The sequence below is a fragment of the Scyliorhinus torazame genome, chromosome 4, assembly GCF_047496885.1.
Source record: "Scyliorhinus torazame isolate Kashiwa2021f chromosome 4, sScyTor2.1, whole genome shotgun sequence".
Classification (NCBI taxonomy): domain Eukaryota; kingdom Metazoa; phylum Chordata; class Chondrichthyes; order Carcharhiniformes; family Scyliorhinidae; genus Scyliorhinus; species Scyliorhinus torazame.
The window spans coordinates 353,358,466-353,372,835 of NC_092710.1; the positions used below are offsets into that span (position 1 = coordinate 353,358,466).

At 58.3% G+C, this 14,370-nt stretch overlaps 1 protein-coding gene across 1 annotated transcript in view; it reads left to right on the forward strand.

Moving 5' to 3' along the window:
• Positions 1 to 14,370, forward strand: part of LOC140411206 (epoxide hydrolase 1-like) — a 158,026-nt gene that overhangs the window by 119,383 nt on the left and 24,273 nt on the right. Inside the window, exon 7 of the mRNA XM_072500308.1 lies at positions 13,215 to 13,323. Coding sequence (XP_072356409.1) covers positions 13,215 to 13,323 — 109 coding nt within the window. The remainder of the gene's footprint in view (positions 1 to 13,214; positions 13,324 to 14,370) is intronic.

The window sequence follows — 14,370 nt, forward strand, 5'->3', positions numbered from 1 at the left end:
GAGTGTGAGGGGGCCCCGGGAGTGACACTCTGGGTAGGTGTGTGAGTGTGAGGAGGCCCCGGGTGTGACACTCTGGGTAGGTGTGTGAGTGTGAGAAAGACCCGGGAGTGACACTCTGGGTAGGTGTGTGAGTGTGAGAAAGACCCGGGAGTGACACTCTGGGAAGGTGTGTGAGTGTGAGGAGGCCCCGGGTGTGACACTCTGGGAAGGTGTGTGAGTGTGAGGAAGACCTGGGAGTGACACTCTGGGTAGGTGTGTGAGTGTGAGGAGGCCCCGGGAGTGACACTCTGGGTAGGTGTGTGAGTGTGAGGAGGCCCCGGGAGTGACACTCTGGGGAGGTGTGTGAGTGTGAGGGGGCCCCGGGAGTGACACTCTAGGTAGGTGTGTGAGTGTGAGGAGGCCCCGGGTGTGACACTCTGGGTAGGTGTGTGAGTGTGAGAAAGACCCGGGAGTGACACTCTGGGTAGGTGTGTGAGTGTGAGAAAGACCCGGGAGTGACACTCTGGGAAGGTGTGTGAGTGTGAGGTAGCCCCGGGTGTGACACTCTGGGAAGGTGTGTGAGTGTGAGGAAGACCTGGGAGTGACACTCTGGGTAGGTGTGTGAGTGTGAGGAGGCCCCGGGAGTGACACTCTGGGTAGGTGTGTGAGTGTGAGGAGGCCCCGGGAGTGACACTCTGGGTAGGTGTGTGAGAGTGAGGAGGCCCCGGGAGTGACACTCTGGGTAGGTGTGTGAGTGGGAGCAGATCCCGGGAGTGACACTCTGGGTAGGTGTGTGAGAGTGAGAAAGACCCGGGAGTGACACTCTGGGTAGGTGTGTGAGTGTGAGGAAGACCCGGGTGTGACACTCTGGGTAGGCGTGTGAGTGCGAGAAAGACCCGGGAGTGACACTCTGGGTAGGTGTGTGAGTGTGAGGAAGACCCGGGTGTGACACTCTGGGTAGGTGTGTGAGTGCGAGAAAGACCCGGGAGTGACACTCTGGGTAGGTGTGTGAGTGTGAGGGAGACCCGGGTGTGACACTCTGGGTAGGTGTGTGAGTGTGAGGAGGCCCCGGGAGTGACACTCTGGGTAGGTGTGTGAGTGTGAGAATGACCCGGGTGTAACACTCTGGGTAGGTGTGTGAGTGTGAGGAGGCCCCGGGTGTGACACTCTGGGTAGGTGTGTGAGTGTGAGGAGGACCCGGGAGTGACACTCTGGATCGGTGTGAGAGTGTGAGGAGGCCCCGGGAGTGACACTCTGGGTAGGTGTGTGAGAGTCAGGAGGCCCCGGGAGTGACACTCTGGGTAGGTGTGTGAGTGTGAGCAGGTCCCGGGAGTGACACTCTGGGTAGGTGTGTGAGTGTGAGCAGGTCCCGGGAGTGACACTCTGGGTAGGTGTGTGTGAGTGTGAGAAAGACCCGGGTGTGACACTCTGGGTAGGTGTGTGAGTGTGAGAAAGACCCGGGAGTGACACTCTGGGTAGGTGTGTGAGTGTGAAAAAGGCCCCGGGAGTGACACTCTGGGTAGGTGTGTGAGTGTGAGAAAAACCCGCGAGTGACACTCTGGGTAGGTGTGTGAGGAGGCCCCGGGTGTGACACTCTGGGTAGGTGTGTGAGTGTGAGGAGGACCCGGGTGTGACACTCTGGGTAGGTGTGTGAGTGTGAGGAGGCCCCGGGAGTGACACTCTCTGTAGGTGTGTGAGTGTGAGGAGGCCCCGGGTGTGACACTCTGGGTAGGTGTGTGAGTGTGAGAAAGACCCGGGTGTGACACTCTGGGTAGGTGTGTGAGTGTGAGGAGGCCCCGGGAGTGACACTCTGGGTAGGTGTGTGAGTGTGAGGAGGCCCCGGGTGTGACACTCTGGGAAGGTGTGTGAGTGTGAGGAGGCCCCGGGAGTGACACTCTGGGTAGGTGTGTGAGTGTGAAAAAGACCCGGGTGTGACACTCTGGGTAGGTGTGTGAGTGTGAGGTGACCCCGGGTGTGACACTCTGGGTAGGTGTGTGAGTGTGAGGAGGCCCGGGGAGTGACACTCTGGGTAGGTGTGTGAGTGTGAAAAAGACCCGGGTGTGACACTCTGGGTAGGTGTGTGAGTGTGAGGAGGTCCCGCGAGTGACACTCTGGGTAGGTGTGTGAGTGTGAGAAAGACCCGGGAGTGACACTCTGGGTAGGTGTGTGAGAGTGAGGAGGCCCCGGGAGTGACACTCTGGGTAGGTGTGTGAGTGTGAGGAGGACCCGGGTGTGACACTCTGGGTAGGTGTGTGAGAGTGAGAAAGACCCGGGTGTGACACTCTAGGTAGGTGTGTGAGAGTGAGGAAGACCTGGGAGTGACACTCTGGGTAGGTGTGTGAGTGTGAGAAAGACCCGGGAGTGACACTCTGGGTAGGTGTGTGAGTGTGAGGAGGCCCCGGGAGTGACACTCTGGGTAGGTGTGTGAGTGTGAGAAACACCCGGGAGTGACACTCTGGGTAGGTGTGTGAGAATGAGGAGGCCCCAGGTGTGACACTCTGGGTAGGTGTGTGAGTGTGAGGAGGACCCGCGAGTGACACTCTGGGTAGGTGTGTGAGTGTGAAAAAGACCCGGGTGTGACACTCTGGGTAGGTGTGTGAGTGTGAGGAGGTCCCGGGAGTGACACTCTGGGTAGGTGTGTGAGTGTGAGAAACACCCGGGAGTGACACTCTGGGTAGGTGTGTGAGTGTGAGGAGGACCCGGGAGTGACACTCTGGGTAGGTGTGTGAGTGTGAGAAAGACCCGGGAGTGACACTCTGCGTAGGTGTGTGAGAGTGAGGAGGCCCCGGGAGTGACACTCTGGGTAGGTGTGTGAGTGTGAGGAAGACCTGGGAGTGACACTCTGGGTAGGTGTGTGAGTGTGAGAAAGACCCGGGAGTGACACTCTGGGTAGGTGTGTGAGAGTGAGGAAGACCTGGGAGTGACACTCTGGGTAGGTGTGTGAGAGTGAGGAGGACCCAGGAGTGACACTCTGGGTAGGTGTGTGAGTGTGAGAAAGACCCGGGTGTGACACTCTGGGTAGGTGTGTGAGAGTGAGGAAGACCCGGGTGTGACACTCTGGGTAGGTGTGTGAGTGTGAGGAGGCCCCGGGAGTGACACTCTGGGTAGGTGTGTGAGTGTGAGAAAGACCCGGGAGTGACACTCTGGGTAGGTGTGTGAGTGTGAGGAGGCCCCGGGAGTGACACTCTGGGTAGGTGTGAGTGTGAGGAGGCCCCGGGAGTGACACTCTATGTCGGTGTGTGAGAGTGAGGAGGCCCCGGGAGTGACACTCTGGGTAGGTGTGTGAGTGTGAGGAGGCCCCGGGAGTGACACTCTGGGTAGGTGTGAGAGTGAGAAAGACCCGGGAGTGACACTCTGGGTAGGTGTGAGTGTGAGGAGGCCCTGGGAGTGACACTCTGGGTAGGTGTGTGAGTGTGAGGAGGCCCCGGGTGTGACACTCTGGGTAGGTGTGTGAGTGTGAGAAAGACCCGGGAGTGACACTCTGGGTAGGTGTGTGAGTGTGAGAAAGACCCGGGAGTGACACTCTGGGTAGGTGTGTGAGTGTGAGAAAGACCCGGGAGTGACACTCTAGGTAGGTGTGTGAGTGTGAGGAGGCCCCGGGTGTGACACTCTGGGTAGGTGTGTGAGAGTGAGGAGGACCCGGGAGTGACACTCTGGGTAGGTGTGTGAGTGTGAGGAGGTTCCGGGAGTGACACTCTGGGTAGGTGTGTGAGTGTGAGGAGGCCCCGGGAGTGACACTCTGGGTAGGTGTGTGAGAGTGAGGAGGCCCCGGGAGTGACACTCTGGGTAGGTGTGTGAGTGTGAGGAGGCCCCGGGAGTGACACTCTGGGTAGGTGTGTGAGTGTGAGGAGGTCCCGGGAGTGACACTCTGGGTAGGTGTGTGAGTGTGAGAAAGACCCGGGAGTGACACTCTGGGTAGGTGTGTGAGTGTGAGGAGGCCCCGGGAATGACACTCTGGGTAGGTGTGTGAGAGTGAGGAGGCCCCGGGAGTGACACTCTGGGTAGGTGTGTGAGTGTGAGGAGGACCCGGGAGTGACACTCTGGGTAGGTGTGTGAGTGTGAGAAAGACCCGGGAGTGACACTCTGGGTAGGTGTGTGAGTGTGAGGAGGCCCCAGGTGTGACACTCTGGGTAGGTGTGTGAGTGTGAGGAGGTCCCGGGAGTGACACTCTGGGTAGGTGTGTGAGTGTGAGAAAGACCCGGGAGTGACACTCTGGGTAGGTGTGTGAGTGTGAGGAGGCCCCGGGTGTGACACTCTGGGTAGGTGTGTGAGAGTGAGGGGGACCCGGGGGTGACACTCTGGGTAGGTGTGTGAGTGTGAGGAGGTCCCGGGAGTGACACTCTGGGTAGGTGTGTGAGTGTGAGGAGGCCCCGGGAGTGACACTCTGGGTAGGTGTGTGAGAGTGAGGAGGCCCCGGGAGTGACACTCTGGGTAGGTGTGTGAGTGTGAAAAAGACCCGGGTGTGACACTCTGGGTAGGTGTGTGAGTGTGAGGAGGTCCCGGGAGTGACACTCTGGGTAGGTGTGTGAGTGTGAGGAGGCCCCGGGAGTGACACTCTGGGTAGGTGTGTGAGTGTGAGGAGGACGCGGGAGTGACACTCTGGGTAGGTGTGTGAGTGTGAAAAAGACCCGGGTGTGACACTCTGGGTAGGTGTGTGAGTGTGAGGAGGTCCCGGGAGTGACACTCTGAGTAGGTGTGTGAGTGTGAGGAGGACCCGGGTGTGACACTCTGGGTAGGTGTGTGAGAGTGAGAAAGACCCGAGAGTGACACTCTGGGTAGGTGTGAGTGTGAGGAGGCCCCAGGAGTGACACTCTGGGTAGGTGTGTGAGTGTGAGGAGGCCCCGGGTGTGACACTCTGGGTAGGTGTGTGAGTGTGAGGAGGCCCCGGGTGTGACACTCTGGGTAGGTGTGTGAGTGTGAGAAAGACCCGGGAGTGACACTCTGGGTAGGTGTGTGAGTGTGAGAAAGACCCGGGAGTGACACTCTGGGTAGGTGTGTGAGTGTGAGAAAGACCCGGGAGTGACACTCTGGGTAGGTGTGAGTGTGAGGAGGCCCCGGGAGTGACACTCTAGGTAGGTGTGTGAGTGTGAGGAGGCCCCGGGTGTGACACTCTGGGTAGGTGTGTGAGTGTGAGGAGGACCCGGGAGTGACACTCTGGGTAGGTGTGTGAGTGTGAGGAGGCCCCGGGTGTGACACTCTGGGTAGGTGTGTGAGAGTGAGGAGGACCCGGGAGTGACACTCTGGGTAGGTGTGTGAGTGTGAGGAGGTTCCGGGAGTGACACTCTGGGTAGGTGTGTGAGTGTGAGGAGGCCCCGGGAGTGACACTCTGGGTAGGTGTGTGAGAGTGAGGAGGCCCCGGGAGTGACACTCTGGGTAGGTGTGTGAGTGTGAGGAGGCCCCGGGAGTGACACTCTGGGTAGGTGTGTGAGTGTGAGGAGGTCCCGGGAGTGACACTCTGGGTAGGTGTGTGAGTGTGAGAAAGACCCGGGAGTGACACTCTGGGTAGGTGTGTGAGTGTGAGGAGGCCCCGGGAGTGACACTCTGGGTAGGTGTGTGAGAGTGAGGAGGCCCCGGGAGTGAGACTCTGGGTAGGTGTGTGAGTGTGAGAAACACCCGGGAGTGACACTCTGGGTAGGTGTGTGAGTGTGAGGAGGACCCGGGAGTGACACTCTGGGTAGGTGTGTGAGTGTGAGAAAGACCCGGGAGTGACACTCTGGGTAGGTGTGTGAGAGTGAGGAGGCCCCAGGTGTGACACTCTGGGTAGGTGTGTGAGTGTGAGGAGGTCCCGGGAGTGACACTCTGGGTAGGTGTGTGAGTGTGAGAAAGACCCGGGAGTGACACTCTGGGTAGGTGTGTGAGTGTGAGGAGGCCCCGGGTGTGACACTCTGGGTAGGTGTGTGAGAGTGAGGGGGACCCGGGGGTGACACTCTGGGTAGGTGTGTGAGTGTGAGGAGGTCCCGGGAGTGACACTCTGGGTAGGTGTGTGAGTGTGAGGAGGCCCCGGGAGTGACACTCTGGGTAGGTGTGTGAGAGTGAGGAGGCCCCGGGAGTGACACTCTGGGTAGGTGTGTGAGTGTGAGAAACACCCGGGAGTGACACTCTGGGTAGGTGTGTGAGTGTGAGGAGGACGCGGGAGTGACACTCTGGGTAGGTGTGTGAGTGTGAAAAAGACCCGGGTGTGACACTCTGGGTAGGTGTGTGAGTGTGAGGAGGTCCCGGGAGTGACACTCTGAGTAGGTGTGTGAGTGTGAGGAGGACCCGGGTGTGACACTCTGGGTAGGTGTGTGAGAGTGAGAAAGACCCGAGAGTGACACTCTGGGTAGGTGTGAGTGTGAGGAGGCCCCGGGAGTGACACTCTGGGTAGGTGTGTGAGAGTGAGGAGGCCCCGGGAGTGACACTCTGGGTAGGTGTGTGAGTGTGAGGAGGCCCCGGGAGTGACACTCTGGGTAGGTGTGAGTGTGAGGAGGCCCCGGGAGTGACACTCTGGGTAGGTGTGTGAGTGTGAGAAAGACCCAGGAGTGACACTCTGGGTAGGTGTGTGAGTGTGAGGAGGTACCGGGAGTGACACTCTGGGTAGGTGTGTGAGTGTGAGGGGGCCCCAGGAGTGACACTCTGGGTAGGTGTGTGAGTGTGAGGAGGCCCCGGGTGTGACACTCTGGGTAGGTGTGTGAGTGTGAGAAAGACCCGGGAGTGACACTCTGGGTAGGTGTGTGAGTGTGAGAAAGACCCGGGAGTGACTCTCTGGGTAGGTGTGTGAGTGTGAGGAGGCCCCGGGAGTGACACTCTGGGTAGGTGTGAGAGTGAGGAGGCCCCGGGAGTGACACTCTGGGTAGGTGTGTGAGAGTGAGGAGACCCCGGGAGTGACACTCTGGGTAGGTGTGTGAGTGTGAGAAAGACCCGGGAGTGACACTCTGGGTAGGTGTGTGAGTGTGAGGAGGCCCCGGGAGTGACACTCTGGGTACGTGTGTGAGTGTGAGGAGGCCCCGGGTGTGACACTCTGGATAGGTGTGTGAGTGTGAGAAAGACCTGGGAGTGACACTCTGGGTAGGTGTGTGAGTGTGAGGAGGACCCGGGAGTGACACTCTGGGTAGGTGTGTGAGAGTGAGGAGGCCCCGGGAGTGACACTCTGGGTAGGTGTGTGAGTGTGAGGAGGACCCGGGTGTGACACTCTGGGTAGGTGTGTGAGAGTGAGAAAGACCCGGGTGTGACACTCTAGGTAGGTGTGTGAGAGTGAGGAAGACCTGGGAGTGACACTCTGGGTAGATGTGTGAGTGTGAGAAAGACCCGGGAGTGACACTCTGGGTAGGTGTGTGAGAGTGAGAAAGACCCGGGTGTGACACTCTGGGTAGGTGTGTGAGAGGGAGGAAGACCTGGGAGTGACACTCTGGGTAGGTGTGTGAGAGTGAGGAGGACCCAGGAGTGACACTCTGGGTAGGTGTGTGAGAGTGAGGAGGACCCAGGAGTGACACTCTGGGTAGGTGTGTGAGTGTGAGAAAGACCCGGGTGTGACACTCTGGGTAGGTGTGTGAGAGTGAGGAAGACCCGGGTGTGACACTCTGGGTAGGTGTGTGAGTGTGAGGAGGCCCCGGGAGTGACACTCTGGGTAGGTGTGTGAGTGTGAGAAACACCCGGGAGTGACACTCTGGGTAGGTGTGTGAGAATGAGGAGGCCCCAGGTGTGACACTCTGGGTAGGTGTGTGAGTGTGAGGAGGACCCGCGAGTGACACTCTGGGTAGGTGTGTGAGTGTGAGGAAGACCCGGGTGTGACACTCTGGGTAGGTGTGTGAGTGTGAGGAGGCCCCGGGAGTGACACTCTGGGTAGGTGTGTGAGTGTGAAAAAGACCCGGGTGTGACACTCTGGGTAGGTGTGTGAGTGTGAGGAGGTCCCGGGAGTGACACTCTGGGTAGGTGTGTGAGTGTGAAAAAGGCCCGGGTGTGACACTCTGGGTAGGTGTGTGAGTGTGAGGAGGTCCCGGGAGTGACACTCTGGGTAGGTGTGTGAGTGTGAGAAACACCCGGGAGTGACACTCTGGGTAGGTGTGTGAGTGTGAGGAGGACCCGGGAGTGACACTCTGGGTAGGTGTGTGAGTGTGAGAAAGACCCGGGAGTGACACTCTGGGTAGGTGTGTGAGAGTGAGGAGGCCCCGGGAGTGACACTCTGGGTAGGTGTGTGAGTGTGAGGAAGACCTGGGAGTGACACTCTGGGTAGGTGTGTGAGTGTGAGAAAGACCCGGGAGTGACACTCTGGGTAGGTGTGTGAGAGTGAGGAAGACCTGGGAGTGACACTCTGGGTAGGTGTGTGAGAGTGAGGAGGACCCAGGAGTGACACTCTGGGTAGGTGTGTGAGTGTGAGAAAGACCCGGGTGTGACACTCTGGGTAGGTGTGTGAGAGTGAGGAAGACCCGGGTGTGACACTCTGGGTAGGTGTGTGAGTGTGAGGAGGCCCCGGGAGTGACACTCTGGGTAGGTGTGTGAGTGTGAGAAAGACCCGGGAGTGACACTCTGGGTAGGTGTGTGAGTGTGAGGAGGCCCCGGGAGTGACACTCTGGGTAGGTGTGAGTGTGAGGAGGCCCCGGGAGTGACACTCTGGGTCGGTGTGTGAGAGTGAGGAGGCCCCGGGAGTGACACTCTGGGTAGGTGTGTGAGTGTGAGGAGGCCCCGGGAGTGACACTCTGGGTAGGTGTGAGAGTGAGAAAGACCCGGGAGTGACACTCTGGGTAGGTGTGAGTGTGAGGAGGCCCTGGGAGTGACACTCTGGGTAGGTGTGTGAGTGTGAGGAGGCCCCGGGTGTGACACTATGGGTAGGTGTGTGAGTGTGAGAAAGACCCGGGAGTGACACTCTGGGTAGGTGTGTGAGTGTGAGAAAGACCCGGGAGTGACACTCTGGGTAGGTGTGTGAGTGTGAGAAAGACCCGGGAGTGACACTCTGGGTAGGTGTGAGTGTGAGGAGGCCCCGGGAGTGACACTCTGGGTAGGTGTGTGAGTGTGAGGAGGCCCCGGGTGTGACACTCTGGGTAGGTGTGTGAGTGTGAGAAAGACCCGGGAGTGACACTCTGGGTAGGTGTGTGAGTGTGAGGAGGCCCCGGGTGTGACACTCTGGGTAGGTGTGTGAGAGTGAGGAGGACCCGGGAGTGACACTCTGGGTAGGTGTGTGAGTGTGAGGAGGTTCCGGGAGTGACACTCTGGGTAGGTGTGTGAGTGTGAGGAGGCCCCGGGAGTGACACTCTGGGTAGGTGTGTGAGAGTGAGGAGGCCCCGGGAGTGACACTCTGGGTAGGTGTGTGAGTGTGAGGAGGCCCCGGGAGTGACACTCTGGGTAGGTGTGTGAGTGTGAGGAGGTCCCGGGAGTGACACTCTGGGTAGGTGTGTGAGTGTGAGAAAGACCCGGGAGTGACACTCTGGGTAGGTGTGTGAGTGTGAGGAGGCCCCGGGAGTGACACTCTGGGTAGGTGTGTGAGAGTGAGGAGGCCCCGGGAGTGAGACTCTGGGTAGGTGTGTGAGTGTGAGAAACACCCGGGAGTGACACTCTGGGTAGGTGTGTGAGTGTGAGGAGGACCCGGGAGTGACACTCTGGGTAGGTGTGTGAGTGTGAGAAAGACCCGGGAGTGACACTCTGGGTAGGTGTGTGAGAGTGAGGAGGCCCCAGGTGTGACACTCTGGGTAGGTGTGTGAGTGTGAGGAGGTCCCGGGAGTGACACTCTGGGTAGGTGTGTGGGTGTGAGAAAGACCCGGGAGTGACACTCTGGGTAGGTGTGTGAGTGTGAGGAGGCCCCGGGTGTGACACTCTGGGTAGGTGTGTGAGAGTGAGGGGGACCCGGGGGTGACACTCTGGGTAGGTGTGTGAGTGTGAGGAGGTCCCGGGAGTGACACTCTGGGTAGGTGTGTGAGTGTGAGGAGGCCCCGGGAGTGACACTCTGGGTAGGTGTGTGAGAGTGAGGAGGCCCCGGGAGTGACACTCTGGGTAGGTGTGTGAGTGTGAGAAACACCCGGGAGTGACACTCTGGGTAGGTGTGTGAGTGTGAGGAGGACGCGGGAGTGACACTCTGGGTAGGTGTGTGAGAGTGAGAAAGACCCGAGAGTGACACTCTGGGTAGGTGTGAGTGTGAGGAGGCCCCGGGAGTGACACTCTGGGTAGGTGTGTGAGAGTGAGGAGGCCCCGGGAGTGACACTCTGGGTAGGTGTGTGAGTGTGAGGAGGCCCCGGGAGTGACACTCTGGGTAGGTGTGAGTGTGAGGAGGCCCCGGGAGTGACACTCTGGGTAGGTGTGTGAGTGTGAGAAAGACCCAGGAGTGACACTCTGGGTAGGTGTGTGAGTGTGAGGAGGTACCGGGAGTGACACTCTGGGTAGGTGTGTGAGTGTGAGGGGGCCCCAGGAGTGACACTCTGGGTAGGTGTGTGAGTGTGAGGAGGCCCCGGGTGTGACACTCTGGGTAGGTGTGTGAGTGTGAGAAAGACCCGGGAGTGACACTCTGGGTAGGTGTGTGAGTGTGAGAAAGACCCGGGAGTGACTCTCTGGGTAGGTGTGTGAGTGTGAGGAGGCCCCGGGAGTGACACTCTGGGTAGGTGTGAGAGTGAGGAGGCCCCGGGAGTGACACTCTGGGTAGGTGTGTGAGAGTGAGGAGACCCCGGGAGTGACACTCTGGGTAGGTGTGTGAGTGTGAGAAAGACCCGGGAGTGACACTCTGGGTAGGTGTGTGAGTGTGAGGAGGCCCCGGGAGTGACACTCTGGGTACGTGTGTGAGTGTGAGGAGGCCCCGGGTGTGACACTCTGGATAGGTGTGTGAGTGTGAGAAAGACCTGGGAGTGACACTCTGGGTAGGTGTGTGAGTGTGAGGAGGACCCGGGAGTGACACTCTGGGTAGGTGTGTGAGAGTGAGGAGGCCCCTGGAGTGACACTCTGGGTAGGTGTGTGAGTGTGAGGAGGACCCGGGTGTGACACTCTGGGTAGGTGTGTGAGAGTGAGAAAGACCCGGGTGTGACACTCTAGGTAGGTGTGTGAGAGTGAGGAAGACCTGGGAGTGATACTCTGGGTAGGTGTGTGAGTGTGAGAAAGACCCGGGAGTGACACTCTGGGTAGGTGTGTGAGAGTGAGAAAGACCCGGGTGTGACACTCTGGGTAGGTGTGTGAGTGTGAGGAGGCCCCGGGAGTGACACTCTGGGTAGGTGTGAGTGTGAGGAGGCCCCGGGAGTGACACTCTGGGTAGGTGTGTGAGTGTGAGAAAGACCCAGGAGTGACACTCTGGGTAGGTGTGTGAGTGTGAGGAGGTACCGGGAGTGACACTCTGGGTAGGTGTGTGAGTGTGAGGGGGCCCCAGGAGTGACACTCTGGGTAGGTGTGTGAGTGTGAGGAGGCCCCGGGTGTGACACTCTGGGTAGGTGTGTGAGTGTGAGAAAGACCCGGGAGTGACACTCTGGGTAGGTGTGTGAGTGTGAGAAAGACCCGGGAGTGACTCTCTGGGTAGGTGTGTGAGTGTGAGGAGGCCCCGGGAGTGACACTCTGGGTAGGTGTGAGAGTGAGGAGGCCCCGGGAGTGACACTCTGGGTAGGTGTGTGAGAGTGAGGAGACCCCGGGAGTGACACTCTGGGTAGGTGTGTGAGTGTGAGAAAGACCCGGGAGTGACACTCTGGGTAGGTGTGTGAGTGTGAGGAGGCCCCGGGAGTGACACTCTGGGTACGTGTGTGAGTGTGAGGAGGCCCCGGGTGTGACACTCTGGATAGGTGTGTGAGTGTGAGAAAGACCTGGGAGTGACACTCTGGGTAGGTGTGTGAGTGTGAGGAGGACCCGGGAGTGACACTCTGGGTAGGTGTGTGAGAGTGAGGAGGCCCCTGGAGTGACACTCTGGGTAGGTGTGTGAGTGTGAGGAGGACCCGGGTGTGACACTCTGGGTAGGTGTGTGAGAGTGAGAAAGACCCGGGTGTGACACTCTAGGTAGGTGTGTGAGAGTGAGGAAGACCTGGGAGTGATACTCTGGGTAGGTGTGTGAGTGTGAGAAAGACCCGGGAGTGACACTCTGGGTAGGTGTGTGAGAGTGAGAAAGACCCGGGTGTGACACTCTGGGTAGGTGTGTGAGTGTGAGGAGGCCCCGGGAGTGACACTCTGGGTAGGTGTGTGAGTGTGAGAAACACCCGGGAGTGACACTCTGGGTAGGTGTGTGAGAATGAGGAGGCCCCAGGTGTGACACTCTGGGTAGGTGTGTGAGTGTGAGGAGGACCCGCGAGTGACACTCTGGGTAGGTGTGTGAGTGTGAGGAAGACCCGGGTGTGACACTCTGGGTAGGTGTGTGAGTGTGAGAAGGCCCCGGGAGTGACACTCTGGGTAGGTGTGTGAGTGTGAAAAAGACCCGGGTGTGACACTCTGGGTAGGTGTGTGAGTGTGAGGAGGTCCCGGGAGTGACACTCTGGGTAGGTGTGTGAGTGTGAAAAAGGCCCGGGTGTGACACTCTGGGTAGGTGTGTGAGTGTGAGGAGGTCCCGGGAGTGACACTCTGGGTAGGTGTGTGAGTGTCAGGAGGCCCCGGGAGTGACACTCTGGGTAGGTGTGTGAGAGTGAGGAGGCCCCGGGAGTGACACTCTGGGTAGGTGTGTGAGTGTGAGGAGGTCCCGGGTGTGACACTCTGGGTAGGTGTGTGAGTGTGAGGAGGTCCCGGGAGTGACACTCTGGGTAGGTGTGTGAGTGTGAGGAGGCCCCAGGAGTGACACTCTGGGTAGGTGTGTGAGTGTGAGGAGGACCCGGGAGTGACACTCTGGGTAGGTGTGTGAGTGTGAGAAGGCCCCAGGAGTGACACTCTGGGTAGGTGTGTGAGTGTGAGAAGGCCCCAGGAGTGACACTCTGGGTAGGTGTGTGAGTGTCAGGAGGCCCCGGGAGTGACACTCTGGGTAGGTGTGTGAGAGTGAGGAGGCCCCGGGAGTGACACTCTGGGTAGGTGTGTGAGTGTGAGGAGGTCCCGGGTGTGACACTCTGGGTAGGTGTGTGAGTGTGAGGAGGTCCCGGGAGTGACACTCTGGGTAGGTGTGTGAGTGTGAGGAGGCCCCAGGAGTGACACTCTGGGTAGGTGTGTGAGTGTGAGGAGGACCCGGGAGTGACACTCTGGGTAGGTGTGTGAGTGTGAGAAGGCCCCAGGAGTGACACTCTGGGTGGGTGTGTGAGAGTCTGGAAACTGGAACCCGATCGAGGAGTTCAAGGTTTTATATTGCGGATCACTGAGCACTGGAGTGAGACACACGTTCTGTTTTCCAGGCTGTGCGCTGAATGACTCCCCCGTGGGTTTAGCAGCTTATATCCTGGAGAAGTATTCAACCTGGACATGCAAGGATTTCCGGGACCTGGACGATGGAGGACTCACAAGGTGGGAGATTTATGTATCCTCAGTTCTCTCTCTGGAGGGTCTTGGGGAGGTGGTGATGAGACATTCTGTATATTTGGACTAAAGACAATCAGTGACAATCAAAAGTATAACCCAACAGACAGAAGACTGGTGCTCCCGAGTGGTTCAGTGAACTGCCGTGAATAGTAATTACAGACACTTAATGGGAGCAATGTCTTTAAGATGGACTTCACCTTTAATTTAGAAATGGAATCCAGCAGGATGTGCTGTTTAGTCTGACATCGTCAATGACTCACATTGTTGGGCTTGGCTGTCGGCCAATGAGCTGTTTTCTTTGTTGGGCTCTTCGCTAATAGTCTATGCTGATCGATGCTGACCGTTCCGGAATGTTCTGCCAAGGGCAGAAAGGCTTCACCTGGATTTTAGTTTTGTTCCACTCTCCCTGTTTGGAGACTCTGTTTTCTCCTCAGTAAAGCTGGAGGGCATTCTGGTCAGGCTGGAAACCAAGTAAGAGTATATCCAGGCTGAGAACGGAGTTTGAGGGGAGACAAGAAAACCTTAAAGGGATCCAGACAAGCCACCAGCTGCAGGCCAGGTCAGTTGTTTAAAAACCCTTTAAAACCTTTGTGTGGAGAACTCTTCTTATCTCAGACAAGCTGTTGGTACTTCTGGTGGTGTTGGAAACAAATAGGAATTTCACAGGCCTGAGGCTGTTCTTTGTGTGAAGGCCCAGGTTAATAAAAGTGAAAGTGACTCCCTGGAGAAAAGCCTACAGCTTGGGAGTTCCGACTGAATGCTACTGCCAGACGATCCTCGTTAGCAATCCAATTGGTGATTTCAAACACTCCACGCCCTGGGACGATAACAGGCTACAACGACTTCAATATTAGAAGCAAGGATACTCATCTCACTTTTTTCTCTTAGAATCCCTATCATTTAACCACTATCCCTTCCTCTGAGTGCCTGTCTTGTGTGTGTTTGGGCAGAGGGTGGGACGGGGAAAGGGGGGGGAGTAGTCGATTAGCTGGTTGTTATTCTATGGTAAGTATTGCAAGTCTTATCTCTATT